Source organism: Squalius cephalus, assembly GCF_949319135.1.
Source record: "Squalius cephalus genome assembly, chromosome: 13".
NCBI classification, from domain to species: domain Eukaryota; kingdom Metazoa; phylum Chordata; class Actinopteri; order Cypriniformes; family Leuciscidae; genus Squalius; species Squalius cephalus.
In genome coordinates, this window is record NC_137134.1 from 21,444,013 (window position 1) to 21,458,680 (window position 14,668).

Genomic DNA, 14,668 nt, shown 5'->3' on the forward strand with positions numbered 1-14,668 from the left:
TGGTATTTACTTAGTTTTGTGTGCTTGTGAACTTTGAGTATCAAAACGCGCCAAAGAGCCTCCCAGAATTGACTCCCTATGTTTATTCCACATGCCTCATTAGTTATTTTAGTTTTGTTGGGAATGCTTGACATTTCTAATAACTTGTGTACGAAAAACATCTTTGACCCTTGTAAATGCATATCTTGCTTACATAAGCAGGGAGTTTCTGGGAATAATGGCTATGTCAAGTGAGACGGTCCAGGTGTGCCAATAATGCTCTTGTGTTTTACCAGAGCAAGGTGAGTATGTTAAATGCGACACACATGTACATGTTGAAGGTCTGGATGGGGTCATCATGGTAACAAGATCCTCAGTGCGCTCTCACTTGGTTGATTGGATTCGAGGGGACCCTTTCACGGACTTGAGCGTATTGACAGCTGGCTGGGAAATGTTGGCCCGCTCCTGCGCCAAAAATTGCTCGGAACGGGTATTGATTTAAATCAGCGCGTTGACTAATCGGACCTCGATCTGCTCGTGAAGCGCTCCAGACCCAGGCTGGATTTTGTGTATTTAATCAGCTGGGCCTGGGCCAGGAAGCAAGGGCTCTCCACCGAGTAATGCTGCCCTGGGGATGTTGCGGTGCACTGACGGACACTCTTCTGCACTCCACCAGGACCGTCAGCAGAGGTATGCTGGGAAATGTAAGCCAGATGGCCACTTTCCATTATGTTGTCACACAAATGTGGTTTTTCTTCAACCATGGGGATTATCATTTTTCTGTCTTTGTTTTGTTGGTGCTGAGGTGATTTTGAGGAACTGACATATAATGTTATTGCCTCCCGATGCAGCTATTCGCCTGGATTTTGATGGTTTGTCCCAAGTTGGCCCAAATGACGAACGAAACATCATGTCCTGACGTTGTGCTCCATGGGAAGTATCACTACATAAAGGTTTTGACAAGTTGTACAATGGCTCGCAGTGTCTTCCGCTAAGAGGATTCCCGTACAAGTCCAGCAGGTGGCAAACTCTTCCCATGACATTCCCAAGCTTTCCAAAGGAGTCTGCACCAAAAGCACACGTGAAAACAAAGCAGCTACATGGACAAAATGATACTGAGTGGTATAACAAAGTTCCAATACATTTTTCCATTGCAACTTCATTATTTTTTGTGTATTTAGTTCATTAAGTTTGAATAAAGCATGTTTTTAAAAATGAATATCTCTCTCCAGGTGCGGCTATAATGATTGATCCCAGGAGAGGAAGTGGAGTTAAATTAGTATCCCTGGTTGGTGGGTACATTTTTGAAGAGAATTCAGGGTTTTTTCCATCTAAAGTAATTTATAGTTTGTATTTTAAAACGTTTTGCTGCCGGCATGAGGAATACCCTCAAGGCTTTAATAATATCATCGCTCAATCTTACAAGAATGTAAAAGAGTCTTGTTTTTATCTTTTTGCATGAAACCCGAGGAGCATTCTGGCTTGAAGCCAGGCAATTAACATAATCCTAAATGCATCATTGGTGTCTTTATCAGTTTCTTATGTAGGTTAAAAACCATTTCCTAGGTGAATAGTGTCAAGTCTCTGCTATCTCAAGGGATGTGACCTTTGTAGCAGACCCTTGAAGTTCATTGGAGGATTAGGGAATTGTTGTAAGCTGAAACGGCACACATTAACCTGGCTGATTTATCAACTATACAGCAACTCCGAAAAGTGATCTGAGACCAACCTGAAAGTGATATGAAAATGTTTTTCTTACTTCACAAAGTTAGCCATCCATTGACACAGTTTTAGTTCCTCATTTCCTCAAAATAACCATGCAGTGAATACCTCTCAAACAAGTGAACGGTATAATATTTCCATACCACTGCACAGGGCCCATAAAAACACAAGAGAGGGGTCTAATAGTATTATCATACAATACAGAGATGTGCTTTGTTTTTTTTGGACTAGTGTCACCATAAGATGCATTATTGGATGTGATTTCTGCTGTGTGACCTGAATATACTGTCCCAACTGGTATTAAGCACCCAGGGGACAGTCTTTTGTTTAATAAAGAACATTTAGTGCTCTATTTACATTAAGACTTTGGTGCCAGATACCCTCAAGCTCTTGATATGTATTTTAATCTGATTGACTTTACAGCGCCTGTAAAGTTTGAATTCTCAACCCAACCGTAAAAAAGTAATTTGAAGCAGAAAGTTCACCCACTTCTTCCGTTGTTTTTCCAAAGCATCTCTCTCCTCATCTGTGGTGTAGCCCTCTGCCCAGACAGGGCTATATTCAGTCTCAACAATTATGTAAATGTAATGTTTGTATTTATAGGTCTAGCCGCAGCTCTCTGGCATGGCGAAGTTGCAGCTGGGAAAGATTGCAATCTCCCTCAAGGCTTTTAACATCTACCCTTGGGCGATACCACCGAGATCTTGTCTGAAGGATTCGAAAAGATTGACTGATGTGCTAACGTATTGGACATATCGACAGACACACATGTTTATATCTCAATTAAGTTTAATATGTACATTAAGTACAATATTTACAGTGTATAAATTATGTACATAAAATGTTTGGTCCAGAACAACTCACATAGCCCTTATCATGTCATCCGAACATGGGACAGTCTGCAATTCACGTTAACAACATACAAATTTGTAAGAATACGTTAGAAAAAAGAAAAGAAAAAACCATAAGACCCTGATTTTTAAATGTTTATGTCGATAAATGCACAAATTACTTCAAACATTCAGTTAACGCCCTTTTGTTAACTTTTAAGGCAGTTTTGAAAGAAGAAAACATTGTCTTACAAAGCTTATTTAGTTTCTTGAAACAATAGCATACAATTTTTTTTAAATGCCAAGAGTATTTATGGCACTCGTGAGATGTATACATGAATTAAAAGGCACTGTTGTCATGTCCATAGTACATCATGTTAACTTAAACACATTTAACTGTCTGATTCCAGTTCCGTCTTGAGGTTTAGGTCCAGCCTAACATGAGTTGAACTTGTTTGGCATTTGTCAAGCTCTTTGGAAATGAAAAATATATTTTGTTTCTTAAAAAAAAAATCTGTAAAGAAATGAAGTGTAGAACCAGCTACAATGCAAAAGACTGTGTAGGATTCAGCAATAGGTCAAGTCAGTTCATGTTTCCTCTTTTGTCATACTTTAAATAAAGAGTACAGACAAAATGCTTGCTTTGAACATCCATGATGTTCACTGTTCAGTGCGTTTAGTCCAAATATTCAGAGTCAGTTCCTACATATGGCGTTTCATATGGAGGGCGAGATGGTCGGACCGGGAGAAGGCGCGCTCGCACAGATGGCACTGGAAGGGTCGGTGTCCGGTGTGCTTGCGGAAGTGACGGGTCAGTTCATCAGAACGGGCAAACTTCCAGCCACAACCTTCCCAGCTGCAGTGGTAGGGCTTCTCACCTAGCGAAAGAGAAGAAAAAACAAGGCACGTTAATATTTATACATTTTCAGCAATCGATTATTGTCATGACATTTCAAAAAGAGCAGTCAAGTGTGATGTGATCACATTGGCATAGATGTTTATTTACCTGTATGCGTTCTGTGATGCGCCTTCAAGTGGGAACTTTTTGTATAGGTTTTGCCACATCCAGAAAAAGTGCAAGTGTGAGACGCTGTCCGTTTCCTCGGCCAGGTGCGACGTCCCCTTTTTGGTTTGGCGTCCATCTCCAGAGGAGATGAGGGTGGTGTCAGAAGTACTCTTTGGTTGGCGTTGGGCATTCCAAGCCCGTCGTCGCACATGCTGAAGTGATGCGCATTTGAGTAAGACAGGTGCATCTGTGGAGGTGCAGCATGGGGAAACCCCGTGTTGCCTTGGTAAGCCTGCTTGAACGTCATCGCGTGGCACATCTGTGACTGACAGTCTGTGTTGATGAGCTCCGCAGGGCTCTGCGGTGGAGTCATGCTGCCTGCCCCCTGGGGTGAGTTGGCCAGTCTTGGCTGCTCATATGACCTCATGCATGCACCGTTGCCCTCCTGTTTGACTTTAGGAACCATTCCTCTTGCAGGTCCATAACTGTCCATGCAGGGCTCCACTTTGATACACTCCGAAATGTCCTGATTGGGGAAGATAGACCTGACCAGGAATCTTCCCTGGGTGTTGTTGGGCAGAGATGGCTGGCAGTAGGTGTCTACATCGGACTGCAGAAGCTCTGCCATGAGGCTGGTAGTATACGGCGGAGGTGACGGGTTGATCTCGGGCACAGAGTATGCGGTGGGGTTGTACATGTTTCTGGATTCTTGCATTCTGTAATCGCTTCCCATACCGAGTCCGAGATTATCAGAACCCGCAGTGTTGGCCAGAATAAACTCCAGATCCAGATATTTATCAAGATCTTCGTCGTCTATTGTTCTGCTGAGGTTGTCCATGTTTGTTATGTCAGCTATGCAGCTGAGATGCATGGACCTGTCCAGTTCATCCTTCCACCTCTGCAATGGAACAGATAGATTAAACTTACTTTGAGATTTTAAAAGCAAGAATGCACAAACATTTATAGTATTTAAGTCAAGAATATAATAAGGGGTCAATAATTTTCAATGCGTTTGAAGTTCATCTCGCAATGACAAAAATTATATATAATAAAATATATAGTCGATGTAAAATCGAGCAGCTGTTGCTATGGTTACGTACTCAGGTTTACGCGATTTATTTTCGCGATGATATACTGTACGTTTAGAGCACTGACTAACTTGCAATATAACTTTTGTAGTTCGTGAAATTGTTTGAAAACGCTTTTAAAATGTGTATATATACACATACGTGTATGTAAAAATAACTACATAACGAATAAATAACTACATAATCATAATGATGAGAAATAAACAGAAATAGGCTACTCACGTTTTCCCAGCATTTTTCCTTCTGTGCTGAAAATGTGGAAATAGACGGTAAAATTGTTCCAGTCAAAGCCATTTCCAGTCGTCCCAGTAAAATTAAAAAAAACTTAAAAAGTGATCGGGGACCAGTTACAATCCCTCCAAGAAACTTTGGTTGTAGTGCACTACAACTCGGTTTCTGCTCTTACACTCTCTGTTTCACACTCATGCAGCAAGTATGAGTGGTGGAAGACCTTATCTTATAAATATCACGGCAGTAGAAGCTGGACCAATTGTACGAAGCGGAGGAAATACGCACTATCCGTCCCTAATTTTAGCCGCGCTATATAGCTGCTGCTCTCCGGCTCGTGCGCCTTTCGTCTTGGATGGTGAGAGTGCACGGGCTCCTTCTTTAAATCACCGGAGTCACTCCACGCCCCCTCGGTAAAACGAGTTAAACGAGTACAACATGATGCGAGAGATCCCTCCTCTTCTCTCCCTCTCTTGCCTTTGGGGAGAAATCAGAATGGGAGAAAAATACACATAATTAACACGTTGTTTAAAGACGAAAAGTGTCGATACCAATTGCGCGCGCCACTGTGAGCCCTCGAGACACGTAGAGCTATTACAAAGGGGATTATGACCTCGGGCATTATTGCATTTTAATAATGTAAAAATTTTCTGGCTCAAGAGCTAATAAAATGAATCCATTTAATCCTATTGTTTTTCTTCTTCAGATAAGTGAACACACATGTATTTTAATCCATGCATTTCCTAAATAAAACAATCTAAGTTTTAAAGAAGTTAGTAAAAGTATGTGTTTTACGTTAGACTTTGCGAAATAACATTACCATTTTTAACAAGCAATTGTTGGGTTAATTTTGTATGTTTTATGACATCCTAAATAATAAAGGCATTTATATTTGACTTTAATCTAACTATGAAATCTGCTGTTTGATGATGTAAACCAATCAGTTACTTATTCAAAATGGGGCTTTTTATTTTCCTACTGCAAACAAATGTAACCACTGACATATTTACAACAAGTATTGTGATAATGATTTACCTGTGAGTATATATATATAAAAAGAAGCATTATTAAAAGAAACTTTAAATATGAACAACAAAACAGTAGTGGTTTTATGGAGATTTGACTCAAACATCTTTCAGACGGGCAAACTAGAATTAAACCTCTTGACTATTTGAACATTAGCCATGTAAAAATGTTCACATGAAGTCAACATGTCTGCCCTTTCATTTATAGTTCATGGCTTTGCAATACATCAACTATTTTTAGACACTTAAACCCCATCTTATTCACAAATTAGTTGTACTGCTTATAAAAAGCCAATGTTAAAGTGCACTGTATATCATGCTGTATTATGATGCAAGCGTGTGTGATGTTACTCCTTGCACCTGCAGCCGAAGCCACAACTTTATCGGATTTGCATATCATTGGACCGAAATATTAACAATAACACGACTCTCTGTGCTTTTTAAAAACCCTTTCAGGCTCCAAATGTATCTGTAGTATCAAGCTCTAAACAAAACACTTGCCATTAAGCTCTTAAAACCCCTTTCATTTGCAAATAGAGCTGAGGAGGCTGAGGAGGCTGAGGAGGCTGGGAATCCCCCCCCCCCCCCACCCCCAAATAGCAGGTATCGGGCAAATTACTTGTGCTAGTCTACGAATAGATATTTTTAGCTTCCAGCAAATTGCAAGGTCCAGTCACCCACAATCCAGGGCAAAAGAAAACATTAAATGGTGGTTTGTGTGAAATTACATCACTTCTCTATTTTTGTGCGTCAAAAATAACACGCAAATGGTGAGAACGTTCTGCATGAGAGTCCAAATGAGGTGCAAGCCGGGTGCGACGTGAACCATTCAAAGTAGAAACGAATGCCATTCCCTTTAACATACCATTACCAACACGTGTTTTGACTGCGTTTACCGTTTTATTATTCCAGAAATCAACTCATATGATTCAATAGCCCAATTTAGGAGAACAGTATGTTATTTGGGCACGGAGAATATTGAGGCCTAAGAATGTCAGAAAAGGGTGTCGTTTTATTGTACAGTACAGCTAGTTCTCCCCTCAGGGCAGCATGGATCACACATTAATATGTTGGTTTTTGTGCTCTGATCGTGCATGTAGGAAATTTCCGACACACCCTCACACACTCCACCTGTACAGGTAGACTTAATAAAGCTTCTTTATTGGCATCTATGGTTCAATGGAGAACCTTTTACAAAATGGTTCTTTGATGGTTCCATGCAGAACCTTTAACATCCATACACAAAGGTTCCAAAAGTGGGGTTTCGCAGTAAAGAACCATTTTTGGTTCCCCAAAGTACCTTTCAGTCAACAGTTCTTAAAAGAAGTGTGAACAGAAAATGTTAATCCGAAGAACCTTTTTCCACTATAAAGAACCTTTTGCGTAATGGAAAGGTTCTTTGCATGTTAAAAGTTCTTCATGGAAACATTGATGCCAATAAAAAGAGTGTGGAACCTTTACATTGCACAAAAGGGACTGGAAAAAGGCTCTTTGGATTATTAAAAAAAAATTTTTTTACACTAAGAAAAAGGGGTTCTTTTAAGAACTGTTCACTGAAGGGTTCTTTGGGGAACCAAAAATGATTCTTCTCTATGGCATTGTTGCGAAAACCCCCTTTCTGAACCTTTACTTTATGTATACAGGCCTATATGCTGTCTTGTTGCTTGGCATGCTGAACTATGCTTATAGTTATAGTATTTATAGTATAGTTATATATTATAGTTCTGTTCTGACAAAGAGATACAGAGAAATTCCTCTTGATTTTTATCTGTTTATGTGTTGTATCCCACATATCTGTGTTGGTATCTTTGATTCTTATCAGTTTATCAACTTGTGATGCGACTGCCAATAGATAACCATTCACTTTTCCTTTTAAACGATCTGTAGTTTTGGAAAAGATATTATGCTTTGCGTGTGAACTGAGCTCAAGTAACCCGCTCGACATCAAGCATTTATTTGGAAAAAGTTTTTTTTTCTTTTTCTTGCTTTGGTTATCCAGTGTAATGCATAGTTTGCTGCTTGAGTCAAACCCTGGGAAACACCTGCTCTTTCTTCACAGCGGGACGGCGTTGTGGCTGCCCTAGGCCCTGCTTTCGAGAGAGAAGGAAACCGAGAGTCCTGCCAGAAAGTGCGCGAGTGAGAGTTTGAGACGGAATGGGATTCTGAGCAGGCCTTTATATACGCAACTATTTTTAACCCCACTCCCTCTCGCCTATCACAGGGCTTCCTCTCTCGGACGCTCAGGAAGCAAGCCTGGCTCGGCTTCCTGCCTTCATGCCGGGCTCTTCAGAGCCAATCAGGGAAGGATAGCGTTGTGATGACCAGGCACTGACTCAAAAGGAAAAAGAGTTAAAATCATGCCACATATTTGTGTGATTAGATTTCAGTGGAGCAAGTGGCCGTCTGAGAGGGAGTTTGACATGTAGCTCATGTTTTTTTGAGCCTTCTAGATTAATGATGAACTCAAAATGAAATCATTTGTGTGTCATGCTGCCACTAACAGTATTTATTTATCCTTAATCAGTGTTTCCCAATATTTTTGTCTAATGTACTTCCACAACCCCATAAGTAAGTCCGCCTAAGTAAGAGCCTAGGCCTGCTATGTTGCAGCATATATCCAAATGTACAATAATGGTTATGTACCAATACTTAAGAATACTAATGAGTAAAAGTTTACAAATAACAAAATGGCTATTAACATTCAATCTGACTTCCTCTTAATGCTCAAATTTCTCCGTCCAATTTCACCATCCTATCACTTTCAAGTCCTGCCATACATTCTTTTTTTCATTTGGAAATACTCCACATTATGAGTTTGCAAACAAACTCACATTGATTTTAAGCACCACCCTGGTGTAGACTGCAGCTAAAACACTTTCAAAACCAATTTGTTTACCGACGACACTCAGAAATGCATGTCTGTATATTCTCAGGTCAACATCAACAAGGAGTTTCATAAACATTTCGTCGTAGCATTCATCTCCTCTAGGATGGAGGAGGAGTTGACAGCGCAAGATAGATCGTATTCCGTGGGGGGAGTTTTTCCAATTCTGTTTTTTTTTTTTTTTTTTTTTCGGTTGGTTCATGTGGATTTAATTGGTTTGGTAATTCTCCTGAGAGGCGGCCAATTTATAGCCTGTTAACACTTGACATCATGCAGGTCGTGCGTTATGAGAGCAATTTGCGAAGTTGGCTGTGAAATATGTTTGCAGTGAAGATGTTTACAGCAATTAATCAAGAAACTTTTTTTTTCCCCTCCCTTATAATGTCCAGACGACCTCCTAAGCGGTCCATTTTGGCTGTGAAAATGTAACGACAAACCTATCAGTGGCTTCTGGATAGCATGTTCCTAATTTTTGTTATTTTACGGCCTCAAAATGTTTCCAGGGTTTGATATGGTGTTGATTCTGTGGCCCTTGGAGAAAACGGACTACGTCCAATCTCATACTTTAGACCGGTCACAGCTGTAGCTTGACCAAAACATAAATTGAAGTCATGTGCGATTTCAATTAATCTCCAAGCAACTTTTCTTTTACTCCTCGTCAAAGTGATACCATGAGAACATTACAGAATTGTGTTGTGAGTGATGAATCCAGAGACGGCGGATTGGGAAATTATAAGCTTGGTTGAAATGTTTTGCAGTCGAACCTGGCAGCGTTCGTGTAATTTCAACATCTCCCTGTTTCACTGTTATAAGTCTTAAAGCCACAGGAATTGCCATGGTGGGCTGCCAAAATCCAGTTCCTTTTTATGCAGAAGTAGGAATTATGGACAAAGAAAGCGAGGGAGTTACAATAGAGAGTTGAGTCTCTAAAACCAGGCGAGTTTTTATACGCCAGCCTGACCACAAACGTGTCCGCGTTTCCTTAAATCTTGCCAGCTGCGTAAATACACCAGCCTGCAGTTACACACAGGTCCCTTTCTATTCCGGCTTTGAACTCCGTTCGTCTATGTTGTGACTGTAATGTCATGTATACACCTAAAATGGAAGGCCCAAACCACAAATTCGCCAGACATTCCTGAGTCACATGACGCTCAAGGTTACTAGTACTGTAGAAGGTACTAAGGTGCAGAAATATCAACAATGTTTTCATGATAAAGGTACGTGTTACGAATTAAATATGTGCACGTTATGTGCCCAAACACCAGGCTATTTTTCCACTGGCGCCTTGCGAACCGTTTATTAAGTTTAATTTAAGTACATTGTGTGCCACCATTCATGTTTACTGTCTTGCCTAGTTTCTATGTCCTATGTAGGAATGCAGTGTGGTATGTCTTTCCCTCCCATCAGAACGTAGTGACACACATTCGCCTCACATGAATAATAGCTCTCAGGCAACATAAACTCTTCGTGCACAATCGTGCGCTGGGGAACAGCAAGTTCTGCGGTTTTTCTCCCAGGCCATTCCTGATGATTTTCCAGGATTGTTGTTGAGGCATGCTCTGTTTGAAAGACGACATGCCAAGGCTTGTGTTTTTAAATATTCTCTTCATTGACTGACTTTTTTTGGACTGATTCAATATCTAATGGGCATGTACCAATGTGCATCCCTTGTCAAACATTTTCAACAACGTAAACAAAAATATGGTTTAAACTTAAAAGTTCCAGCTCTTACTGAGCAATGCACTTTTTGGATATCTCTGCTCTACTAAAGAGCTGATGATATAAATCAGGCCTTGTGGTTCACCAGGACCAGGATTGAAAACCACTGCAGAAGACCATCGATGCACTTGATGCTCTGTTACCAAACGATACATGCAACCATCTGAATAATGAAACAAAGAAGGTTTTTGGTCTGCAAAAAGGCAATTTTTATTAGAAAAAGGTTCTTTACGGAAGGTGCTGCAAGGTAGTGTTCATTTCGTCAGCCATTTTGTTCTTGGTCTTGTGTCAAATGTACTTTTTAGATTTGTTTTAATCATATTTTGGCAACCTTGTGTTTTTGTATAGTCAAGTTTTAGTTGACTAAACATCTGGGCCTTTTAGTCAAGGAAATATTTTCACATTTCCATCATTCTGCGTAATAATCTTGATTATTTTATTTGTCTCTGTTTTCGGATCATTGGTGGCATTTCTGCAGTCCAGAGAGTATGCCTAAGGAATAAGTAAAGTTCTTATGGCAGATGCATCTTTTTTAACAGAAAAGCTCTGGTGGATTTTAACTCTTGACATTTGCTTTGAGTTTTTAAAAGTTTTTTTTTTACACCTACATTTTAGTCCAGTCTTTTTTCCTCAACGATATTGCATGTTGTCATAGTCACAGTTATCGTTGATCGTATGACCTTGGTGTCATCTTGTCATCGTCTCGAGTTTTTTAAAACTTGTTTTCCAGTAAAAATATAAAAAAATTCATTCTATCTTACACGGTGTTGCTTTTAAAGTAAATTTGTCCTTTTTTTATATACTTTTATTACAATTTATCTCTTTTAAACTATTTTTAGATGCTTTTATTGGAATATAAAACTGGAAAATACTTCTTTGCCGTGTAGGAACTGTGTGCAAGCAAGTATGGAACGACGCAAGGCTTCGCAAAAGTCAATCTGGTGACAGAATAACACTGATGTAGAAGCACCTAACCCTGGCTGTAAGCCTAAACTTGACATCAACTGTAAGCTTGTCCCATAAATCTGATTGGTTGATTGGAATGTTGTTTCAGGATCAAACAAGCTGTTGATCCAGGAACATGTTGTACTTGGTGAAATCAGGTTCTACAAATGTGGGTCAAATTGTGCTTTCGGAATTCTAAATTGGTGTTCCCCACTTCAAACATACAGTGCTTTTCCACGCCCTCTAAACTGTTTGTACTGTTTGTTTTTTTAAGATCCAGTGCTCAGTTCTTTACTGCTTAAACACCCTTAAGGGGCCATTCACACCGAACGTGTTTTTGCATTCCACTGTTCTGCTTTTCTGCATTTTAAGGATTTTCTTTTGATATATTTATGCATTGTGGGTATGGTGCGTTTCAAGGATTGACGCAATGCTTTGCAAAAGTGATGACCTCAATCTACCAAAATAACTTTTTCCAGTAAAACAAAATCAGATAATCATTAAAACTAATTAAAGCATGCAACAAGTCTTAATGTATTATGCAATGTTGCTTTGCAAATAAATGTATCTTGTTTTAAGGATTTTTAGATTCTTTTACTGGAAAATACTGGAGAAAAAACTTGTTTGCAGTGTGGGAATGGTGCATTTCAAGGATGTAGAGGAACGATGTGATGCTTTGCGAAAGTGACGACCTCAATTCGACTACCAAAAGTTGTTGGAACGCACTCTAACATCCATCGAGGTGGGTCCATTTGCGTTCCCGCTTGATTTCAAACATACAGGGCATTTGCACGCTCTCAAAGCGGTTCTTACGCATTGTTATCCATCTTTGAGATTTCTCTATCACATGAATAAAGCCAAATCTCTGTCTTCACATGCACGAGCATTACAAGGAAACCAAATCATGACAAAAGAAGAAAAAAGGGTGCATCATGCTTCATCACATTAGATAGCGGTTAACAGTTATCACCTTTTCACATATTTTGACTCATGTTTTTTGGAATCAGTTGGATAAAGCCTCTCAGTGAAGCATATGTGTGACAGTTTGATTCTCACGACAAGCTGATGGGGTGTAGTAAACAGATCGAGCTCTTGTAAAGCTGTGTTTTTCATTTTTAGTGTGAGCCAGGTATACCATTTGTGGTTTTGCACAATGCTTGATCAGATAGACTAGGCCTCCCTGTACTATTGGTTCACACTTCAGCCTGGTGCACTCGCTGTGTAGTGTGTGTGTGTATGAGCGAGGGTTTTCAGCTTGTGCATCTACAGGATGTGTGGTCTGTTAAACCGCACCTCAGTTTCAGTGCAGACCAGCTCTCGTAGCAACCATGTGCCCCACACCCAAAGCTGCACACTCTCAGAGAGATGCTAATGTCAATTGTTGTCACCTTTGTAAGACAATGGAAACATGATCATGCTTTTTGTCTTCTTGTTGTGTCAGAGAACTCATCTGGTTTGGGTTTCTGTGAGGGATTTGCTGCAAAACACTTCCATTTTCCAAGCTTATACTTTGAATGTGAAGGAAATAAAAGTATGATAAATAACGAGGAGTAAAATGATAAACACTTCCTCTGTGGTTTGCATAAAGGCCTGATGTGCTTTTGTATTCTTTGAATTCACTTCTATCTCACTTCATCTGAGGAGCAATGTTTGCATAATGTATAATGGTGTTGCCTGTAATATTTAAAATAATGAACCTTCAGTAGATCAACCTTGATACCAGGCGTGCTGCGTAAAAGCGTAAACAGCACGAGGAATTAGCTTGGAGGCTAACAGCAAAGTGCTGCAGTAGAAAATCACATCAGACAGCAGGTGAGTTGGATTAATGCTTTTTAGCACTGAAAAAAAGGGTTGTGGTTCAGTCCCCTTCACTCACTTCCCATCATGCACTATAGGGCGTGAATAATTAATATGGCCCCATTGAATGTTTGCTATTTTTATTCACACTGTTGTTGACTTTATTGTCATGTTAAGGAACATATTGTCTTCTGATGTCAGGATGATCTTGTTTCTTTACTTAAAAAGAACATATTGGTTGTTGGCAATCGTGTGTTTAGTGTTGAGGGTTGTGTGTCGCATTTTAAGGCATTTTGTGTTTTTATATCTGCTCTACAAGATGTTTATCCTCAGAACTTTTTTTTAATTACTTTATTGTATTTAAAAATTTTATCTTTGTTTTATTTAATCTTATTGTATCGTTTTATTATCTTGTTTATATATATATATATATATATATATATATATATATATATATATATATATATATTTTATACAGTGAGGAAAAGAAGTATTTGAACACCCTGCTATTTTGCAAGTTCTCCCACTTGGAAATCATGGAGGGGTCTGAAATTGTCATTGTAGGTGCATGTCCACTGTGAGAGACATAATCTAAAAAAAAAAAATCCAGAAATCACAATATATGATTTACAGCTTCACTGTATATGCTTCACAGTAGGGATGGTGTTCTTGGGGTGGTACTCATCATTCTTCTTCCTCCAAACACGTTTAGTGGAATTATGACCAAAAAGTTCTATTTTGGTCTCATCTGACCACATGACTTTCTCCCATGACTCCTCTGGATCATCCAAATGGTCACTGGCAAACTTAAGACGGGCCTTGACATGTGCTGGTTTAAGCAGGGGAACCTTCCGTGCCATGCATGATTTCAAACCATGACGTCTTAGTGTATTACCAACAGTAACCTTGGAAACGGTGGTCCCAGCTCTTTTCAGGTCATTGACCAGCTCCTCCCGTGTAGTTCTGGGCTGATTTCTCACCTTTCTTAGGATCATTGAGACCCCACGAGGTGAGATCTTGCATGGAGCCCCAGTCCGAGGGAGATTGACAGTCATGTTTAGCTTCTTCCATTTTCTAATGATTGCTCCAACAGTGGACCTTTTTTCATCAAGCTGCTTGGCAATTTCCCCGTAGCCCTTTCCAGCCTTGTGGAGGTGTACAATTTTGTCTCTAGTGTCTTTGGACAGCTCTTTGGTCTTGGCCATGTTAGTAGTTGGATTCTTACTGATTGTATGGGGTGGACAGGTGTCTTTATGCAGCTAACGACCTCAAACAGGTGCATCTAATTTAGGATAATAAATGGAGTGGAGGTGGACATTTTAAAGGCAGACTAACAGGTCTTTGAGGGTCAGAATTCTAGCTGATAGACAGGTGTTCAAATACTTATTTGCAGCTGTATCATACAAATAAATAGTTAAAAAATCATATATTGTGATTTCAGGATT

At 39.7% G+C, this 14,668-nt stretch overlaps 1 protein-coding gene across 1 annotated transcript; it reads right to left on the reverse strand.

Annotated features, from left to right (window-relative positions):
• Positions 1-2,850: 2,850 nt before the first annotated feature.
• klf2a (Kruppel like factor 2a) lies at positions 2,851-5,254 on the reverse strand. The gene is made up of 3 exons (XM_079891187.1): positions 4,848-5,254; positions 3,538-4,435; positions 2,851-3,409 (listed from the first exon to the last, which is right to left on the reverse strand). Exons 1-3 carry the CDS (start codon positions 4,917-4,919, stop codon positions 3,234-3,236), a joined length of 1,146 nt encoding a protein of 381 aa, XP_079747313.1. The 5' UTR covers positions 4,920-5,254; the 3' UTR covers positions 2,851-3,233.
• Positions 5,255-14,668: the final 9,414 nt, after the last annotated feature.